At 45.5% G+C, this 22,491-nt stretch overlaps 2 protein-coding genes across 2 annotated transcripts; both read left to right on the top strand.

The window, feature by feature from the left end:
• Window positions 1-282: 282 nt before the first annotated feature.
• On the top strand, window positions 283-13,253 carry mtf1 (metal-regulatory transcription factor 1; the record flags this gene model as incomplete). Its single annotated transcript, XM_080540512.1, has 10 exons — window positions 283-768; window positions 4,384-4,622; window positions 7,024-7,155; window positions 7,431-7,504; window positions 8,914-9,047; window positions 9,505-9,582; window positions 9,699-9,805; window positions 10,236-11,010; window positions 11,410-11,476; window positions 12,730-13,253. 10 exons carry the CDS (start codon window positions 283-285, stop codon window positions 13,251-13,253), a joined length of 2,616 nt encoding a protein of 871 aa, XP_080396638.1.
• Window positions 13,254-19,326: 6,073 nt separating this feature from the next.
• yrdc (yrdC N(6)-threonylcarbamoyltransferase domain containing) lies at window positions 19,327-22,223 on the top strand (the record flags this gene model as incomplete). Its single annotated transcript, XM_080540511.1, has 6 exons — window positions 19,327-19,390; window positions 19,869-20,064; window positions 20,252-20,366; window positions 20,787-20,906; window positions 21,298-21,428; window positions 21,643-22,223. The coding sequence occupies 6 exons, from the start codon at window positions 19,327-19,329 to the stop codon at window positions 21,710-21,712; spliced, it is 696 nt and encodes a 231-aa protein (XP_080396637.1). The 3' UTR covers window positions 21,713-22,223.
• Window positions 22,224-22,491: the final 268 nt, after the last annotated feature.

Here is a 22,491-nt window from a genome sequence, read left to right as displayed (position 1 = left end):
ACGAATCAAAACAGCAAGCGTACACTAACAGTATAAGTAACACATTCATTATGGACCGTTGTGACAGGCAAGCAAGTCAGTTAGCTAGGGAACAACACTGGCTGCTGTGTCTGAAAGGGGCATTTCCATGTGTTTAAACTTTTGAATTTGACACTTTGATTTTGGATGGACTAAAACTCCTCAAAGCATCTGACTGACACTGTCCTCTCTAACCTCCTCTGCGCAGGACAGACGCGTGTGCCGTCCTCTGCGCCGCCCACGCGAGAGAGGCGGCCAGGAGCCATGAGTGAGCATGGCTCTCACACGGAGGCCCCCATGTATTTCGAGGTGGAGGTGGACCACCTGGAACACGACGAGGAGGATCTTGAAGACAAGATGGCCAACTTTCACAACGACGAAGACGACGACGACCTGATGCCCGCGCCCTCCTCCTCCTCCTCCACCGTCCGGCAGGTGTACGACCAGACCACGGTGCTCATCGAGCAGGACCCCATCCGGCTGGACGAGGAGGGGGAGGAGGACATCCACTGCGGGGGAGACGACGACGGGGTGACCTTCCTGACGGAGGGGGAGGGGGACGATGACGAAGACGGCTCTCTGACCTTCATGTCCGACCCGGACGGCATGTCACAGGGCTACGTGCATCACACCATCTCGGCGGACCAGATCCAGTTCATCATCAACCCCGGGTCCACCCCCATGCCGCGGAACATCGAGGGCGCCACCCTCACCTTACACTCCGAGTGTCCAGAGACCAAGATAAGAGAGGTACGTGCTGCATGCTGCCCCTCAGCACTACGTCTCCTAAAGACACCCGCTTTCCCCTCTAATGTGTCCCTAAGAACTTCTATTGCCCCCCTTGTACTGTTTCTCTGTTTCTCCAGTGTAAAAAACAAAACAAACAAAAAACGAGGTTTTAGAAGAAGATGATAGGAGAAGGTTTTTCCTTCTATCAATGGCCCCGGGCCTGAGCTGGATTACTCTTCCTGCTACGAATGGTGGACTGATGATTCACATGCTTAGTATTCAAATGTATTGATTGTAAGTCGCTTTGGAATAAGGCGTCTGCTAAATGCCAAAAATGCAAATGTAAATGTAAATACTGCTTGCCCATCCATCGTGCCCTCAAACTATACCCAACATGTTGCACGGCTCCTCTGTTTGGAAGTCAAATTATCTTTCCACAGAGTGGATTTCGATCTTCAGCTCAGCCTACTCATTTGATTCTCGATGACCTTTTAGTTTGTTGAGATTAAATGAGAGCAAAATCTAGTTAGACAAGGGAGGACATGCTATCAATTGTGTGGGAGAGGATTTATTATGTAGTTAAGACTACTGAATTACAATGTGATTATAAGAGCGTCTTTGAGCTTCGGAAAAGCGCTATATGAATACAATGAATTATTATTATTATTATTATTAAGAGACCCCATATTGAAAGGGAGTAACATGAGGCACGAGCAGAGAGAGAGTGAGTGTGAGAGAGTGAAAGAGAGAGTGAAAGAGAGAGTGAAAGAGAGAGTGAAAGAGAGAGTGTGAGAGAGAGTGTGAGAGAGAATGTGAGAGAGAGTGTGAGAGAGAGTGTGAGAGAGAGAGTGAGAGTGAGAGAGTGAGAGTGAGAGTGAGTGAGTGAGAGAGAGAGAGAGAGAGAGAGAGGGGAACAATGATTGAATGAATGAAACACTTTCATTTGAATTGCAAACTGCGTTCCTCTCTAGGCCTTCTTCTGCTTCCACATAAACAAATCTCTACCCCCACCCATAGCGCCAGTAGTAAATCTGAACTTGTCCGAGGCGGCTTCATCGTGAATGCAGTTTCACTTTGCGACGATAGCAAGTTTAGTTTCCGCAGTCCTATAATCCTAGTCTCTGTCTCGCTCGCTGGTCTGCTACAGACCCATGTTGTCCCAAATAAGCTTTCTCTCTACTTCCTTTTGAAATTCAAAGCACCTCAGCTCGCCTCAGTAACAGCCCAGCTGGCTCATACCAGTCCTTCGCCCAGCAGCACTACTCCTCCTAGCCAATCACGGTGCGGCTCGGCTCGGAATATCGAGCCGCCGTCTGTGCAGCAGAAGTTCCTGTTCTGTTGTGTCAGTGTCCCCGTTGTTGTCGCCATGTGGGTCAGTGCACGGGGCACCTGCTGTGTCTGTGTTAAAGTGCTCAGCTGGACCCCGGCCAGTCCACTGCCGCCATCTTCCTTCCTTCCTACCTGCATGATGTCATTAACGGTCTGAGAGGAAACAGCATCATCCTACAATTGGATTGTAAAAAATCTTGGACTCTGAGCCAGAGATGCAATCTCCCAAATGATTCGTTCATCTCCCAACTCTCCTGGCGTGCATCCATGCTGTGACTGTGACACAACTTGTTGGTCTTCTTTCGATTTTTTGGGGCTTTTGTCATTGATGCTTTAGTTCAAAGTCATTGAAATCTTTTGTGTTTTGTTCACTTATTTACTCATGTGAGCTACCGGCTAGCTAGTCTATATGCTAGGTTTTCTGTATGTCTCGACACAAAGTGGCGTAACATTTCACATGGCTTAGCATCCTAAAGCATAGACTAGTTTCTAGATTTTCTTCCTATTGGAGTATGCTTATCCTCTGCATGTAGGAGGCAATGGCTTGCCCTAGCTCGTTACCCTGTGAGATTGAACTCACGCCGGAGAAACGGTTAGTCATGATGTTGTGGGAGACGGATACAATACGGAGAGCTACGCCCTAGCACCATGCTTCTCACTGGGAGGTGGGCATGTTCATACATCTCCCTCCCTCCCTCTCTTATGATAGAAATGAATAGCAGAACCAATCAGTTCAATTAGTCATTAACCCCTATTATGCTGTGTGAGTTCCAAAATCGTCCTTTAGTGTCTTAGCACAGCAGGCCCTTGTTAAGAAACGCTGTTGGGTCCCCAGTCATTTGTTGTTTCAGCTATTGCGGGCGGACACCAGTTGTCATGGCAGGAATCCATCATAAGCACAGTTTGTGGAGAAAGAGACGGCTCGATAAATCTCTTATCCCCGGCTCGGGCAAACCTCTGCTATTGTGTCTAGGGGAACTTGTGTATAAAATTGCTATCCAAGGTTTCCATAACGGGATGGAAGCTGTTGACTTTTTAGTAGGTGGGGATACGTTGTCATTTTAACAGGGTCAGGTCACGGGCGGCAACAGAAAAATGCAATGTAGGCTGCAAAATAAAACCCTTTTAACCTCCCATCTACAAGAAGATCAAGGCTTAAAAGGGAGATAACAGCGGGCGGGCTGAATGAGATTTGTTTTGTTGTCGCATGTGAAAACAGAGCTTCCCCCCTTCACAGCTTTTGTGTTATGACAATGTCGGCTAGCATGTTTCTATGGGACATGGAGGAGGAGAGAGGCGAGGGCTTTATTCCCCGGCCCCCAGGGCCTTTTGTGTGAGAGAACAGAGCATAATACTTGCTGCTGCCGCTGAGCTGAACAGGGTGCTACAGAATCAGTTGGATGTAATGGATGGGGAGGGGGGAAGCGGGGTGGGGGGGGTGGGGGGTCGGAGTCACCAGCGCTGTCATTTGCACTTAGCCGCTCGTGCGGTGACGGGTGTCTGAGTCACTGGGTTCAAACCCTTTCTAAAAGGTCATAGTGGTGGCCTGGGGTGGTCCAGTGGTCTTAGCACCCCGGTCTACAGTATACAGCACACATATGCCCATGTCGGCATGGGTTCGAATCCGGCCCATGCCCTGCTGACATGCCCTCTCTCCCTTCTTCTCCTTCCTTTCCTGTCTGTCTTCACTGAATCTGTCCAATAAAATGAAAAATATGAGTCTGGGACTGCCCCACTCAGAAAAAATAACCTTTAAAAAAAAAAAATCATAGTGACTCTGTGCTCGTCTCGTTAACGTAAGAAGAGGTTCATTATTGAGCTATATCACGTTAAGTGTCTGCCACATTGTGGTTGTCAGTATTAAACAGCCCTACAGTTTAAAAGGCTGGATCCTGGCTGGCTTGATCAGGGTGATCAGAGTCAGGCTGGGGGACGACTGTTGTTACTGTGTAATGTTTCAGATATTTACGACGTCTATTCTATTGTTCAATTGTCACTTCATTTTGTTGGTGTTGTTTGTGGTGTGAGCTTCTGTAATGCCATTAATTCCCCGGCCTCTGGGATTAATAAAGTGCCTATCTATCTATCTGTCTGTCTGTCTGTCTTATCTATCTCTCTATCTTTGATTGACAGCGATTGCCTAATCCTAGATATTTTGTTATTGTTGCTTAGTCCCCCAATTGTCATGTTTAAAAAATAAATAAAATGTTATCACATCCTCAAATCCACATCTAGAAATCTCAATGTTGTCTACATCCACCTGTGTTGTCCCTCACTCCCTCCTCTGTCTTGTCCTCCGTCTCTCAGGTGAAGAGGTACCAGTGCATGTTCGAGGGCTGCACGCGGACCTACAGCACAGCGGGCAACCTGAGGACGCACCAGAAGACCCACCGGGGCGAGTACACGTTCGTGTGCAACCAGTCGGGCTGCGGCAAAGCCTTCCTCACCTCCTACAGCCTCAAGATCCACGTGCGCGTCCACACCAAGGAGAAGCCCTTCGAGTGTGACCAGTCGGGCTGCGAAAAGGCCTTCAACACACTCTACAGGTGAGGCAACCAGCGATGAATGAATGAATGAATCGTTTTATGACCACACGACCTAGGTCAGTGGAATTTGTTTTCGGTACAGGTGGAAAAGCTCAATACTGCATTGTGTCAAAAAATAATAACATTATGCACATAACTATCACATGGACATGTACACACATAACCACAAGACAAGAACATAGTAAATATTTACAATTTAGGGTTAAATTAGTGAATTAGTGAGATAGTGAAGTTACACCTGCCGAGACCGAGGTTTTTGATTTATTTGACTGTGTGAAAAGAGATTGACGGCTAACAAAGAGACGCTGTGGGGAATTGTCTGATCTGTTCGTCGCTCTGACTGACAAACAACTTTGCATGTTACTTTCATTCAACCATGAAAGATTGTGGTTTAGTATCGACGTTGAAGCCAAGGAAGTGGGTATCTGGTTTTGCATTCTCAGTTCATACTGTTCAAACAATGCTTTAATGTGCATTTCAGCTGGCTGGTCTCGTAATTGAAACACACTCACTTTATTAATATCATGACGCTCTCTAATTTGACTGTTTTAGAGTTTTGTGGATGTGAGGTGAGGTATCAACTGTTTTTTTTTTTTGCTTTGGCTCTGACCTCAGTGGAGGCGCAATTCGGTTGTTAAGTCTGACGTCAAACGTGTCGGTTTAGCAATTTCCGGGTCCAAACCAGATATTCCCTCCACCAGAGTAGCAGTGTACTACAGCGGTAGAATGACAGTTCAATCGTTTTTTAGACTGGGATCTATTCATACAACAAGGGACACAGCAGCACTTTCCCGTTTTCCCCATATTGTCAGGGTCATTGAGCCTCGGAAAAGCGCTATATAAATATTATTATTAATTATTACTGAGGCATTTCGAAGAGAGCGCCTCAGCCAACTTTGGACACGGAAACACGTCACGACTTAACAACCGAATGGAAGCCCCAGGCTAGCGGGGGCTGCAGAGTTGTGTCATTCGACCTGCGGCCGTAGCATAGCGAAGGCTGGTGGAGCCGTGCCACCATCGACTCCCCTGTCAGGCTCCTGTCAGGGGACGTTCATCAACACAGCCATCCGCAGCCACGCTGGGCTGTCTCCCTCTTAATCACGACCTCCCTCTTATCAGAACCATGCTGCCCTGTCCGCTCCAAAAAGGGCCATCGTGGAAGCACATAGCGTCTACTACCGTGATTGTGTCCCCTTAAAAGTGCCCTGTGCAAAAGTTTGGGAACCCTTTTGGATTATTCTTTGTTACCTTTTGAGAAGATGATTACTAAGGCCCAGACCAAGGTGATTTACTCGTTAGGGCTTCAATGAGTCAGGTGAATATAATTCCAGGGTTGAACTATATATTCTGAAGTAACTCCATGCCTTCTAAAGTATCCGACTGCGGTGGCTGTTGAAGTTTTTGGAATGGCCATCACAGTCCAGAGACTTGAATATTATTGGAAAATCTGTGGAGAGATCTCAAACATGCCGTACATGCAAGAAGACCGAATAATATTTCTAAGCTAGAGGTGTTCTGCCAGGAAGAATGGGGGAAAATTCCAAGAACAAGAATTGAAACTCTTAGCTGGCTACAGGACGCGTTTGCAAGCTGTTATAGTTGCCCGAGGAGGAGTTACAAAGTGCTAGCTGACAGGGTTCCCTGCACAAGGCCTTTTTCCATGTTTTATTATTTTGAAACTGTAAAAAGTAAAAGAAAAAAATATATAATCTTGCTTTATCTCGCCCCGGTTGAAATACCCTGCAACCAAGTGAGAGGGCAGTACATTGCGGGTGGGGTAGCGTGTACCACAGGTGCAGGTCCCATACTAGCGTGACTACACTCACTGGGGGGGCTAAAATAATATATAGTAGTGTATGAATGTATGACATGTATCACATAGTGTGTAAGAAATGTAAATCTTTACCTTTTATTTTGACTGTTTTCCCCTGCTTGTATATTCATTCTATGCTTGTATATGTTTTTATATTCACTTTATGTTCTTATCCCTGTTGTAAAGCACTTTGAGCTGCATTTCTTGTATGAAAGGTGCTATATAAATAAAGCTTTACTTACTTACTTACTTTAAAATGTGATGAAATGTGTCATGCTTTTGTACCATTTAGGCCTAGAGGTTAGGTTTGCTTCTTTTCACTTAGATATTAATTGTAAAAGGCATTTTGACTAGGGGTGCCCACATTTCTTCACCCCACTGTAACTTCATTACAATGATTACGCAAACAGTTTGAGCTCTTGTAGTTGGAATGTGTTGTCTATGTCGGAATGTTTTTTTTTTGAATGTCAGTGTAATTCCATTAAAGTGAGAATGTTTTCAGTTGGGGATCTACACTCACTTAGGCAGCTCAATGTCATCTAAGGTCATTAGTTGTTTTATTAAACGCTGTCGTCGTCTCCGCAGACTGAAAGCACACCAGAGACTGCACACGGGGAAGACGTTCAACTGTGAATCGGAGGGATGCACAAAGTACTTTACTACGCTCAGCGACCTGAGGAAGCACATTCGCACGCACACCGGGGAGAAACCATTCCGGTGAGTGATTAGACGTCACCCTGACGCTTGTATCGCAAGGAAAGGAAAGGCAGACATCTGCCTTAGAAACTAGGCCAACAACATAACCTGCTCCTTTTTGGATGCGCTGTTGATTTCACCTTTTCTGTTTGTTGTTATTATGTTGTGTATAGTAAGCAGATGTGACATTGCACATTGTAATGTGATCATGTCAGATATGTTAGATTACAATTTGAAGCACACTGTCCTGTCATGTCATGTGATCAGAGTAACATGTAAGTTTGATCTGTCTCCAGATGTGACCACGACGGCTGTGGCAAGGCCTTCGCTGCCAGCCACCACCTTAAGACGCACGTACGGACACACACAGGTACACTTTACCTTAAGACGCACGTACGTACGTACGGACACACACAGGTACACTTTACCTTAAGACGCACGTACGTACGGACACACACAGGTACACTTTACCTTAAGACGCAAGTACGTACGGACACACACAGGTACACTTTACCTTAAGACACACGTACGTACGGACACACACAGGTACACTTTACCTTAAGACACACGTACGTACGGACACACACAGGTACACTTTACCTTAAGACGCACGTACGGACACACACAGGTACAGTTCACCTTAAGACACACGTACGTACACACACAGGTACAGTTTACCTTAAGACACACGTACGGACACGCACAGGTACACTTTACCTTAAGACGCACGTACGGACACACACAGGTACAGTTTACCTTAAGACACACGTACGGCCCACCGGGGACTGGGTTCGAATCCCAGCTCGCCAGATCCGGATATGGCTGGGGCACACACGGGGAGCGGCATATTGGGCGGCCGCTCCCGAGGGCGGTATAGGAGTATTTCCGGACAAGGATCCGTCGTGCAACAGCGCCCCCGGGGTGCCGGAATAACAGGTGCTGGGCTCGAGGAGCCAGTCAGCTAGTCTGCCTGGCGGCCTCTTCTGGGACTGCCGGCCACGGGGTCGTGCGGCGGATCCTTCGCAATAGGCAGGGGATAATTGGATGCTAGGTTGGGTTCAATTGGCTACCAAATTGGGTGAAAAAGGGATCAAATCTGAAAAAACAAAATTTAAAAAGAAAAAGACACACGTACTACGGACACACACAGGTACACTTTACCCATACTCAGGAATGCAAAATCAGATTTGCATTCCTTAGTACTCATAACTGATAGTCACATTACTGATTAACAACGTAGTGATTCATTCACAGACACACACCACAGTGTGGCTTTTTATCCCCATTGCAGCACTTCCGCTGCGTTCAATGTGTAGTCAAACATTAAACTTTTTGAAATGGCTATACTGGCAGTATTGTGCAGGCAAAATAGTCATTTAACTTGGCATATAGTGAAGGTGACCCTCTTCCTCCCTCCCTCTCTCCCTCCCTCCCTCTCTCTCCCTCCCTCCCTCTCTCTCCCTCCCTCCCTTCTTCTCTCCCTCCCTCTCTCCCTCTTTCCCCCCCTCCCTCCCTCCCCCCCTCCCTCTCTCCCTCCCTCCCCCCCTCCCTCTCTCCCTCCCTCCCCCCCTCCCTCTCTCCCTCCCTCTCTCCCTCCCTCTCTCCCTCCCTCCCCCCCTCCCTCTCTCCCTCCCTCTCTCCCTCCCTCTCTCCCTCCCTCCCTCTCTCTCTCCCTCCCTCTCTCCCTCCCTCCCTCCCTCCCTCCCTCCCTCCCTCTCTCCCTCTCTCCCTCCCTCTCTCCCTCTCTCCCCCCCTCCCTCTCTCCCTCCCTCCCCCCAGGGGAGAAGCCGTTCAACTGTCCCAGTGACGGCTGTGTGAAGACGTTCAGTAGTCAGTACAGCCTGAAGAGTCACATCCGGGGCCATGACAAGGGCCAGCCCTTCAGTGTCACCCTCACCCACCCCCTGTCTGAAGTGAGTCATGTCACCCTGCATCTGTTCCTAAAACTATGGATGGATGTGTCTCGTTCTGATTGGCTGGCAGAGGATGTGCTCCGTCTCGATGCTCTGCAAGATAAATGAACCGCATTGTTTTTACCTGTGACATTTTGTAGTCTTTTGTACAAGTACAGTCTATTTATAATTGATGTTGTCTTTCATATCAAGGTATTATGTATGTATATATTATATTGTTGTCCTATCCATTACTTGTGATGGATGTGAGACATTTTTACATTTATAAGAGCCGTGTCTTTCCATTGTCTGATTGAGGCTATTCGTTTCTCTAGGCAAATGGAAAATGTAATTTGGGCCTTTTCATGTGTGTGTGTGTGTGTGTGTGTGTGTGTGTGTGTGTGTGTGTGTGTGTGTGTGTGTGTGTGTGTGTGTGTGTGTGTGTGTGTGTGTGTGTGTGTTCATGTCTTAATTGCAGGATGCAAATCATTCGCTGTGCCTCAGTGACTTGAGCCTCATCTCCACAGACTCCGAGCTCAGAGAAAACATCCATAACGTAAGTCTGGTTGGTATTTTGCCTCTTCTTATGATACGGATCCCATCTGATTCTGTCAATTGTAGTCAGACGACCCTACTGCTGTGTTAATGCCTCGCTTTCTTTCTGTGTTGCAGTCTCACAGCTTGGATTTGAACAGTGTTACCCCCGTGAGGATATTCGAGCTAATGTTTCAGAGTCCAGAAAACAGCGTTAGCCAAGACGACACCCATCCTACCGGCAAGTACAAAAATGGATCAACAAGACAGTTATCCACTTATCAGTAGTCCAAGCTTAACTAGATAACCTTACTTACTCAGAATGGAGAGAGATGAGTCCACTGCTAAGTTCACAAATGTATGAGCCCACTGGCCCCTGGTCTATCCAATATATAGGGGAGATAGAAGTCTCCTCCTATTTGCAAATTAGCACCTACTTAGGTCCAGAAACTGGTGGTTTGACTAGAGTTACTCTGAAGCCTTTGTTTTTAAAACAGACAGCTATCACACTATCACTAATAAACAAGACAGGTATCCACTTATCAGTAGTCCAAGCTTAACTAGATAATCTTACTTACTCAGAATGTAGAGAGGAGAGTCCACTGCTAAGTTCACAAATGTATGCTATGCTAACCCCTGCCTTTCATGCTAACCCCTGCCTTCTCTTTCAGAAAGCCTTGTCGAAGCCTTCGGCCTGGACAACCACGCCCACCTAGCCGCGGCCGACGGTTCCTCCCTCCTCTCCTTCTCCCTCCACCATTGCTCCTCCTCGTCCCCCTGTTCCCACACCCACACCCACACCCCTGTCGTCCTGGAGAGTTCCTCCTCCCAGCTCAGCCAGACCTCCGCTCCTCCTCAGACCCCGGCACCCCCCGCACCCCCCTCCAGCTCCACCCCCGTCAGCTCCACCCAGCTCCCGGCTCCTTTCGTACCCTTACCCAGGTTACCCAGGTTACCCAGCAGCGCCCTGCAGACACCAGACGTGCCCAACCCCACAGCCCCCCCGGCAGCCCCTGCCACCGCCACCCAGCCGCACTACGTAACGCTGCCGCCCGCGTTCCTTCAGCAGGAGGGCACGGCCCAGACTAGCGCCCCGCCGCTAGCGCCCCTCCCTCCCGCTGTGGTCGCTGCTCCTCCGGTGGTGCCGGCGGCCCTCACCAGCATGGCACCAGGCGGCACTGGCGTCAGTGCTGCCTCAACACAGACCACCATGGCAACACAGACCACCACCACAGACACTCTGCCGGCTGTGGCTACTCACACACACACCGTGCCTTTGGCTACCAACCCCAACCCCAGCCCTGCGCTGGTTCCCACGCCCGCCACCACCACCATCACCATCCAGGCCCCCAACCAGGGCCTCCTGCCGCAAGGCCTCGTCATGTCCGACCAGAACCTGCAGTGGATCCTGAGCAGCGCCGCCAACAGCCAACAGAACCCGGAGCAAGCGGTGAGAGTTGTCTAACATTTGGGAATTCGGTTGTTAAGTCGTGACGTGTTTCCGGGTCCAACGTTGGCTGAGACGCTCTCTTCGAAATGCCTCAGTAATAATAATAATTCTTTATATTTATATAGCGCTTTTCCGAGGCTCAAAGACCCTGACAATATGGGGAAAACGGGAAAGTGCTGCGTCCCTTGTTGTATTAATAGATCTGAGTCTAAAAAACGATTGAACTGTCATTCTACCGCTGTAGTACACTGGTGTGGGGAATTTCTGGTTTGGACCCGGAAATTGCTAAACGTCACACGTGACGTCAGACTTAACAACCGATCTGATTCTGGCTTAATTCATGGACTGGGCAGCCATGATGTTGATCTGACCAATGATCTCAATGTTTTGTGTTCGCAGACGCAAGGAGGTCCAAAAGTTGAGAAGGTCTTCTTCACCACAGCCATACCAGTGGGAGGAAATTCAGGTGAGACACTTTTGCGATGCGAGTTCCGACCACTGGAAGAGTGCTGAGATTATAACTTAGGAAAGGAAAGTTTGTCATTGCAGTTTGTCATTGCACAGAGTACAACGAAATGCATTTATGCTCTAGAGGGGGGGCATCTAGGCAATGGGTCACAGCCATTGAAGGTGACCCCGTGAGCAATTAGGGGGTTCAGTGCCTTGCTCAGGGACACCTCGACACGTGGCCCGCCGGGGATTCGAACCGACTTGCGATCATTAGACGCCAGCTCTACCGGCTGAGCCACAGCCCAGATTATAATTTAGTTTAGTAAACTACTTAAAGGGATAGTTCACTTGTTTACAAGTCATAGTAATTAGTGGCTATTTAAACAACATCACGTATTACACTTTCGACTGGCCAATAGGCTGCTTTCAAGGAAAGGAGCCATCTGACTATAAGGTTTACACATAGTGAACTTTCCCTTTTACGGTCCCACGTTAGCCTCCACTCACAAGGGGCGCTAAAACAATGTTGTTACGTAATATTGTATTTTATCTTTACCTGTTCTTTTTACTGTTTCCCCCTGCTTTTATATTCATTCTATGCTTTTATATGTTTTTATGTATGTTTTTATATTCCCTTTATGTTCTTATTCCTGTTGTAAAGCACTTTGAGCTGCATTTCTTGTATATAAGGCGCTATATAAATAAAGCTTTACTTACTTACTTACTTACTTACTTTTAGGTAGTTAAATTGGAAGGGGATAAGAAAGGACAGTGGACTTTTATGAGAAAGGGAGCTTGATTGGATAAGACAGTTGGCTTGTTCTGTGTTGTTCTGTGATGGCCTTGTTTTTCTGAATTAGACTCTGTCCAAAGAGTTTGAGTCCTAAAAACGTTTAGTAAAAGTTAAAAAACAAAGATGAACCGGAAATTGTGTTGTATGATAGTTGTCTAGTCTATTGCAAACTAAAGCTGTTAACTTAAAGGTGTCACGGTTACGGCTCGAAGTGGCGGTGAGGTCCGGAAAAATATTGACAAGGTCTTTAAAAAGTCTTAGAAAGGTATTGAAATTAACCTCAAGATTCCTGTATATACCCTGAGTAGGTAACATAGACACGGCTGTTCTAGTGTCAACTGTCACTTAGATCCAACTGTCACTTAGATCCAACTGTCACTTAGATCCAACTGTCACTTTCAAATTAACCTCCAGATTCCTGTATATACACTGTGTGTTGTCCTCCTAACTCTTGTTCTGGTACTTCCTGTTTTCAGGCAGCTCTGTCCAGCAGATCGGCCTCAGCCTGCCGGTCATCATCATCAAACAGGAGGAGTCCTGCCAGTGTCACTGTGCCTGCAGGGACGCGGCTAAAGAGAGACAAGACAAGAACTCACAAGACAAGAGCCCACCTGCCCCCCCAGCAGCAGCACCTCAACAGCAGCCCCAAGAACCCCCTCCTCCTCCACCTCCTCCCCCGGAGCCTCCCTTTCCCCCCGTCCCGTCCCCACCAGCCCCCTCATCCCCCTGCCCCCTTCCACTGTCCCCTCCCTGCTGCCTCCCCCAGTCCCCCTCCAAGGTGAGCGAGGCCCTCCCCCAGACAGGGGACTCGGCTCAGACTCTCCCCCCATTGGCCACGCCCAGCGACCCGCCCACCACCGCTGACATTTTGGCCACCATGGACGTGTCGGACTTCCTGTCGCTGCAGAGCCCGGAGGCAGCAGCCAACATCGAGGCTCTGCTGCTAGTGGCCGACGAGTTCTCCATGGTGGGAGGAGGTAGCAGCGATGGCAACCCCTAGCAGAGACTACGCCATGCTACACCCAGCTGCCCCGCCTTGTCTGTCTGCCTCACCGTGTCTCTGAGGCGTGTCTCCCTACACCCTTCTCTCCTTGAGCAGCGAAGGCCTCTTCTTCTCTTCTGTCCAAGCGCACCCTGACCAAGCATTCCCTTTACCTGCAGTGCATTCTGATTGGCCTCACATACAGTAGTTAATTCTTTACTGTTAGGAGCTTCGAAAACAAATTGCGTTGTGTTCTGTGGGTCATTACACAGTTGTTGTTGTTGTTGTTGTAGAGCCAAGTTCTTTAACATAAGAAGTGTTGCATATGAAATTATGTTTAGAGGCTCATTTTTGACAAAGCAGCAAATGCATGACGCCAGAATAGAAAAAGAAACCATTCTGAATGAGCTTTTCATCAAACACGACAACGCCCTAAGCACTGATGATTTGAAAGGCCCTCTGAATGGTTCTGCCTCGAATGGCTTTGAAGCTCTGATTCCCACCAAGTGAAACAAAACTTGATTTGTTGTCTTATCCATGTACTGTACTAAAGTTTCTAACAAATACTTTGAGCGAGTATGCGGTTGACCAGAATGTACTGCATGGCAAGGTTAATTGGTAGAGTTTTATTGTCCTCCCCACAAGGAGTCACGGGGGGGTACATTGATTTTACGCAAAGTCCAACCAACACCATAAATATGAAGTCATTTCCTGTGTTTTACCTTTGCGTAGTCCAGAAAATGTGATTCTTTTATTTTGTGTGGTTTTGTTTGTCAATGTTTTGTTTTGTTATTTTTACAGGTATACTTACTAATTCAAAAAAGAAACCTGTGACAAATGTGCTTGCCTTTTAAATGTAATTTAGAAGTCAATACATCAAACCCTAACTTAACTAGTATTTAATTTGTATATATTAATTTATTTAAATGCTTAATCTCTTTGGTGATTTTGTTTGTTTGTTTGCCTAAGCATCATGAACTACTCATAATCATCAGCTTTGCAATTATTGATTTATTACACTCTATTCTTATGCATCTTCTTTTTAATGTTCGTCTTTAATCGTTACTGCCCCGATCCTCTTAACGGCTCCAACACACCGCAAGCGTCAACCTCAGCAGCACGTGTGCTTTTCATTTCGGTGCCCATGGTAACGGGTTAGTGCAGCCGTACAGCCCGCGTGGCTGCCGCGGCACGCCAGCTAGAGTGTCGGACTCTCTCTTTTTCCCCCTGCGTGCCCCGTGTGCGCAAAGGCAAATCTCAATGTACAAAGAGAGGGCTGGCAGTAGCAGCTCTGCAGTTAAGATCCACCGCAGAAGATACGCTGCCAGTATGGAAGCCGCAAGTGTGAGAGCCGCAGCAGTCCCGCCATGCACACACACTGCTAGGGTTGACACTTACGGTATCAACTGGGCCTAAGAGTTAACAAGCAAGTTTCAGAGAGCAGTGGCTAGACTGCACAGCATTGCAACTATACTTAGTCCTGGGGTCTTCCGGTTTACAAAACCTGTCCACAATGAAATGGTCAGTCAGTCAGTTCTAGATGATTTACATTCAACACAATATGTGTTTATGACCCACTCAGGGATGCATCATGCCATATCAAACTGATACTATTGTATTCTTTCTTTGATTTGATAGGTTGCCCAATCAGACATGCAATAGACTGCCAGACAGACACACCCCTCAATCGCAGTAGCCATATGTTTGCACTCGTTCTCCCGCTTTTTAAAAATTGAGTAGCTCAGTGTACGAAGACTAGTTATCATTACGACTATACCACTGCTGTAGGAGGCTGTTTAAAAGGGGTGTTGACGATAGTGTAAATACAGCATTTAATGATATGAACACCTATTCCTTGACATTTGTTTTAGTATTCATATTTTTGTGGAGAATTATTTTGAGAACATTTTAGACCTGGAGGTTGGCGACCTCAGACAATGCTCCCGCACTGCCCTTTTTTCCTTTGCATTCTGCCCAAATGCAGACGTTCACATTTAATGTAGAAGAGTTTGAATTGTAGCCTTTGTAATGATTTATTTGTATACGCTCTAAGGCTTATTGGCTTTTGTGCGGCCGACATAGTATTTTTCCGATACAAGCATGAGTAACTTTCTCAGAGTATTGTATGATTTATATTGTTTCACATGGGACACAATGCAATGATGAGAAAATAGGAGAGAGGGCATTATGCCCTATATATATATCTATATCTATATCTATATATATGTTACGGTACATGTGGGAATACGGTACATGTGGGAAAACTAGGGTTAGGATTAGGTGCTAGGGTTAAGGTTAGGGTTAGACATGCCAGCCTGTACCAAGTCACCCTAGCACCTAACCCTAACCCTAGTTTTCCCACATGTACCGTATTCCCACATATACCGTAACATATATATATAGATATATATATCATGTGTAGAGCAACATTGCCTTACTGCAGAATACTTCCTGTGGCATATGCCTGGGCCTCCTCGCCTTGACAGTCTGTGCCTATGACTTGCCATGGACGTGCCACCTGGCCGATCATTTCTCTGTCTAGTCTCTTTCAATGCCTTTTTAGCAACAGTCTACATTAGGACAAGAAAATTGGCAAGAAACAGTTTTTTTTGTTTGTTTAGAGCAACTTTTTTGTGCCAACGGTCATGTCTGATTTCACATGTTTGTATTATGTAAAGGACGTGTTACTGTAGACTGAATTTGTTAATGTCTTGATTGTGTAGTTCTGTATTGCGCACAATATGATACTGCATTTTTACTAATCTCAAATGTGTAGTGAGAAATCGTAATTACATCAAGATTTCAATTGCTATTAAGCACGACGGGCCCCACAACAGTTTGATCATTTTATTATTTTGCCATCGAGTATGGAGAGTGATTGAGGCGACCTTAGTGATATGCATTAAGGAGTGGATAATATGCAGGAAGACTTTGTCTAGCAGGGGGGAACTTGAGGGAAGTTGTTAAACGTTGACAGGCAACTTTTCTCCTTTTGTGATTGAAGATGTACCTGATATCAGAACTTGGAATATTTATTTTACTGTTTTTAGCACTTAGAATTGGGTCCACTAGAAGATAATGGGCCGGTTTCAGAGACAAGGCTTAAGCCTAGTCCTGGACTAAATCACACTTTCAATGTAAAATCTCCATTGAAGATGTTTTTTAGTCTAGGATTAGGCTTAAGCCTTGTCTGTGAAACCGGCCCAATGTGTTGTAAATGATCAAATGCTAGATTAACTTTAATATTTATCTATAAGTGTGTATCCCCACAGGGTCGATGACTTGGGTGTACTGCAAATATGACCCTGACCCAACCCACTGCCCTCTATATGTTCACCTATTCCATGCATACCTTTGAAGAAAAGAACTATGCAATTATTTTGACTGCAGCATTCCCTTAACAAGTGTACCAAACCTCTTGATCAACGTTGATCAAAAAAACAGTCGATGAATTTATTGTTCCAACTCACTGTTATCAATATGCAGGGTTGCTGCTATCAACTTTGAAGGCTCCACTTCTGATTTGCAAAGTTCCATATACAAAATGTTTTTTGCTCAGTCAATGTATTTAAATATTCAACTTTTGACCAACACTTGTTATACACCTATCTTGAAAACCATAACCATCCTTTTTGATGTGAAGCTCCGATAGAACGTATGATGGATCGTGTTTGAGATGGGATTGGTCTGCCTGGGCATTGTCATCAGTTCTTCGTTCTATTTTTCAGTTCTTTCCTGTGAATATTGAATCATGAGTTGTCGTCCTTTTGTACTTTTACTTGTTGTTTCGACTCCCTGTGAGTTACCTGGTTAAACACTTACTGGATTTGCTTGGAAAGAAGAACTTGTCAAATCATTATGATTCTGTTGTAAGAATTGTTTGGGTCAAATGCTGTATGCTGCATTCTTTTTTTTTTCTTCTTTTTTTTTTACATTTCGGGTAAAAACTTTGTCAGATATTTGTATGTTCTCCATATTATTATTTTTTATTTTTTTTCCTCAAGTCCTCTGTTCATCTGTAAGGACCACACACATTTGGACCCAAGTTGTCAGGCAAACGTAACCATTTTAGACCAAGATTAGTTTGTCAAACGCTGGTTCTGCCTTTTATGGGAGAAAATGACACTAAAGTGATGACTTGTTTCAATGGTCAGGCAACGGTAACAGCTTCTGTATGGGGAAACCTGGTTGTTGTTTTCCTTACAAGTGGTCAGATACTGGGAACGGTAGGTTCATACGTGCAAAACACTGATGCTGATATCTGTTTGGAAGCTGGATGTTTCACAAAAGATGTGCCACCTTGGAAACAGCACAGTAGTGGCATGGTTTGTATTTTGCAATTCTGTACATAGTTAGGAAACACAAACGTGTGTGCAACTGAACATATTCTCAATGGGTAAAGAGGGGGAAACAATATGCTTCCAAAGGAATGTCTTCAACACCCAAAGAGTGAGGAATTGTAAAGGATTTGTATTTTTAAAAGAATGTATAATGTGAAAATGGTTTGCTTATATGCTTGTTTTGTATAAAGTAATATTGTATTATGAAAAAGTAATAACTTTTTTGAATTGAGAGCAATATAATACTAATAAAATCTTATCTGACTTGTAATTTTTCTCTCTCCTTGCCCAAGCAAATCGCCCTTACAACAACACATGCATGTGATCAGATGATCCTTGATCGTTTATTTATCAACATAAAGTCTATTAATCTGATTTCTAATCAGGAGAGGAAATGCTTATTCAGTCACTTCTGAGCAGGGAACGCGGTGTCATTGAGATTCTTCGCCTCCTGTTGGATAGAAAGAAAATGCATTGATGAGTTTGATGGAGGACCAAATCATGTCAATGTTTGTTAGCATCATGGTGAAACTAACCACTAAAACACGCAGGTCCTCCAGGTCCCTTAGGACAGTGTTGCATAGCTTCATTCTCTCCCTCAGGGAGATCAATTTGTCATCAAGGTCCTCCAGGAGCTGTTTTGACCAAAAACAAGGCTCGGTTCGAATCACCCGTTCAACCCAAAGCCTCAATGTACCTCAATGTTATTATATTAAGTGGCACATTAAACCTTCTTCATGGGGACAATACGTTACTGTCGTTGCATTGGGATGAAGCACATGTCACACACACACACACACACACACACACACACACACACGCACACGCACACGCACACACATTGCTCACCTCTATGTTGGCAGAGGCAGAGTCTCTCTCCTCAGTTTGGGGGACTGGAACCTGGACGTTATCATCTTGGGAATCACCCCAAAGAATGAAACCATTATAATGATGATAGGCTACTATAAATCAATAGATCATTTCTTTTTAATGATGTTATATTTACCTGTGCCCGACGCCATATTTCTTCACAGAAAAAGCCTCATCTGTCCGTGGCACTTCACACAGATCACACAGGTGATATCATTTTACTAATCAATCGTTGTCATGCCAGCTCAGCTGTTGATTTGTGCAGGTGAATCGATTAGGCTGCCCATCATGTGTCATTTGATGTAGCTTATGTGGAAATGCGACATGGACATAATCTTCTGGTTACTTCACTTCATTCTATGCATGTAGGATATGTTTTTATATTCACTTTATGTTCTTATTCCTGTTGTAAAGCACTTTGAGATGCAATTCTTGTATGAAAGGTGCTATATAAATAAAGCTTTACTTACTTACTTACTTACTTTAGGTGAACAACAGCAATAGCTATCCAAATAAGAACAACGTATTTGCCTATTTTGCATGGGTCTTATGACCTGTCATGGGATTTTCAGCGCTACTAACTAACCTCTGTACTAGTGTTAATGGTGTACTGTCACTTTAAGGATTGTTTATGGTGTACTGTCACTTTAAGGAATTGCGCGTCATAGTTTGACAGGCTTGACCCGGAAGACACGTGTCTCTGTTATTTCATCAGGCTGTAACAGCAGCATGGATGCAGCAGCGATCTGAGCCTCACATGTCTGATGACACCATACACTACTCTAACACTCTATAAGTTCGCTTCTCACTTCTTCATCGGATCGAGAAGCGCTCATCATAGTTCTGCTGCCTTAGCGCCTCATAGACCAGGAAGAGCAAAGATGTGCAAAGAGCTGAAGACCAAAGTGCTGCGCTTGTTACCGCAGACCGAGGAGAGACAGACAGGTACACATAGAATCTGGAGTAGATAGCACTTTGGCAAGCCCCACTTATTTCAGATCCAGGGCTCTCAAGTCTCACGCATTGGGCGTGAGACACACGCGGCGTGTGAGCGTGTGAACGGGTTGAAATGCGTGTGTCTCACGCCCAATGCGTGAGACTTGAGAGCCCTGCAGATCATAAGCACTATACTAGGTCCAGACAGGTATAATACAATTCTACAATAAGGATAAGAATTATGGCAGAGCATGACATGATGATGGTCATGCCCATCGTGGTACAATTTAGAATCAACGATATGATATAATCTAAGGTTCAGGACAGGTGCATGTTGTGTAAGTCTTTTGCATAGCTGTTTTATGGCTTTGTGTTAAAATTATTCACATCTTCCTCAGTGGAGACGGTTGTAAAGCTATGAGTTCACCTTCACACATGATTGGCAATTGTTTTGAAGATCTGTCATACTGTCTCTGTCTGCCTGTAGATGGAGCTGACATCCTGAAGTCAACAGTCAAGGCTCTGAAGGAGGGACAGGTTGTGGCCGTGCCGACTGACACACTATACGGCTTGGCTTGTCTGGCTCAGAACTCTGATGCCATCAAGAGGGTGTATGATATCAAGGGACGTAATGGGCAAAAACCGTTGGCTATTTGTGTGGGAGAAATCCAGGACATCTACAAGTAAGTGTGATTTCCATTATCATTTATGTCCTTTCCACTCTCACAAATCCTAGCTATAGGGTTTGGTTGAAGCTATGCTAGTGGACCTCAAAACATAAGACTATTCAGTCTTGATTGTGTGTGTGTGTGTGTGTGTGTGTGTGTGTGTGTGTGTGTGTGTGTTACACCCCTCCTCCTCTGGTCACAGGTACTGTAAGGTTGCGGTCAAGGAGGAGCTCCTCTGGGACTTGTTGCCTGGTCCGGTCACTCTGGTGCTGGAGCGGTCAGAAGTACTCAACAGTGACCTCAACCCCTTCACTCCGGTAACTCCCTCACTCCCTCCTCATATCTGCAACTGGACTCTCACTCACCCCACGGACACACACACGTTGCTGTCCCTTAAAAGGCTGGACTCCTTTTACAGTGTTATGATGATTAATGTATGTAAGTGCAAGTGAATAATGTATGTATGTGTTACGGTACATGTGGGAATACGGTACACGTGGGAAAACTAGGGTTAGGGTTAGGTGCTACGTCGACTTGGTACATACTGGCATGTCTAACCCTAACCCTAACCTTAACCCTAACCCTAATCCTAACCGTAGCACCCTAGCACCTAACCCTAACCCTAGTTTTCCCACATGTACCGTAACATATGTATGCATCCAGCCATCCTGGCATCGCAATGAATCAGGCTCATTTCAGGGGCTTTTGTCAACGTGTTCATACACATCTTCTTCCAGTTGGTAGGAGTGCGCATCCCAGACCACGCCTTCATGAGACGTCTCTGCCAGATGTGTGGGGAGCCCCTCGCCCTCACAAGCGCCAACGTCAGCTCTCACGCCAGCACTGTGGCCGTACATGTAAGTAGAGACATGCCAATATGTATGAAAGTGGTTTTACTCTCAAGAAATGAAGGGGAGGCGGCCGCGGCACTCCACCTCTATAAACCAGGATAACAACAGTCGAGGATTGTTACTGCCTTTCTTTCTTGTAATAAAAATATACATATAACTTGGAAAGAGGGTAGGCACTATGAGCTATTTGCTTCAGCCTACATCTTTTCGGTAAATGTTCTGTTTTTATTTTCTATTTCATTTAATGCCTTACTAGTAAGTCTTTTTTCTATGACTGAAATTAACCTCTACTACTACTACTACTACTTCTACTTTTTAAGTAAGCTGGTGCATTTCGAGGTCTATGACGTAGTCAAAAAGTTCTTCTTAGTCGTCATTAAAAAATAAAATCTTGCAGGAGTTCCAGGACCTGTGGCCTCAGTTAGCAGTGGTGGTCGACGGTGGACCAATCGGAGGCCAGAGTCGGTTGGGGTCAACAGTGGTCAACCTATCGGTGTTTGGCAAATACTGTGTCATCAGACCTGGCTGGTGAGTCACTGGCAGGACCAACAATTAGTACATTTAAGTCAGGCTAGATCATTGAAAACACTACATTTTAAAGAAAGTAAACTAAGGCAAAGGACTAATTTGTAATAGTGGCTATTAGTAGTGTTCATAGTTAGCCTATGGAGTTTCAAACATACTGTAGTTAGTTAAGTTACAGGAGATAAACCATCGCTTTCTTCTTCTCTTCGTCTTTTAGCGCCGTATCTTCCACGGTTGATCTGCTGGAGCGCAAATATGGACTGTTAGAAGAGACGGGGGATCAGTGAGATCTCGTCCCTCCACACCTGTAGGCTACAACATGCTGAAACGCACAGCCAGCTGCACGGCAGCATATCCTCTCCATGGCCAAACACAACAACATGGTCCTGATGTCAATGCCTATGTTTACATGGCCGAAGGGAGGGAAGAAACCGGGTCACTGATTGGAGGGAAGTCGTCTCTCTGTCATCATCAGGGGGTAACTTGGAGGAGGAATTAACAACTTGAAGGACTTCTTTCTTCTCTGGGTTGTTTGTTCTCGATTCTAGGGACAATTCTTCTTCGAGACATGAAACCCAGTCTTCCGTTCAGAAATTGATTTAATTCCAGCCTGCTATGACCCAAAAGAACATTCAATACTTAACCTATTTTTATTGTGTCATACCCGTGAGACTTGGCTCTGGAAAGTAATGGCTGTAGTTTCCTTGCTTTGTGAACCTTTTCAAAGGGCCTGTTACTGTCAGTTTGACTAATGGCTGCGCAAAGCCACAATGATAAGTAAACCACTTCTGAATTGCCCTGATAACAATTTTAAGTGTCCTTTTTGTGCAGGAGGAGGTGATGTTCTGTGGGCTTATTTATTGTGTCTACTTTATTGTATTAACTTGAATGGAGTTTTATTTATTGGATGCAGATGATGCAATTGATTGTTTATATTTTCCCCCTCTGCTTGAGTTTGATTGGGTATTTGTATCTGATTCATACACTACACAACCACCAATTACCGTATTTTCCGGACTATAAGTCGCACCCGAGTATAAGTCGCAGCAGGCCAAAAATGGGCCAT

The sequence above is a fragment of the Nansenia antarctica genome (genome assembly GCF_963989245.1).
Source record: "Nansenia antarctica genome assembly, chromosome: 10".
NCBI classification, from domain to species: Eukaryota; Metazoa; Chordata; class Actinopteri; order Argentiniformes; family Microstomatidae; genus Nansenia; species Nansenia antarctica.
Note: the sequence above shows the minus strand (reverse complement) of the source record. Positions and strands in the feature narration are given on the sequence as shown.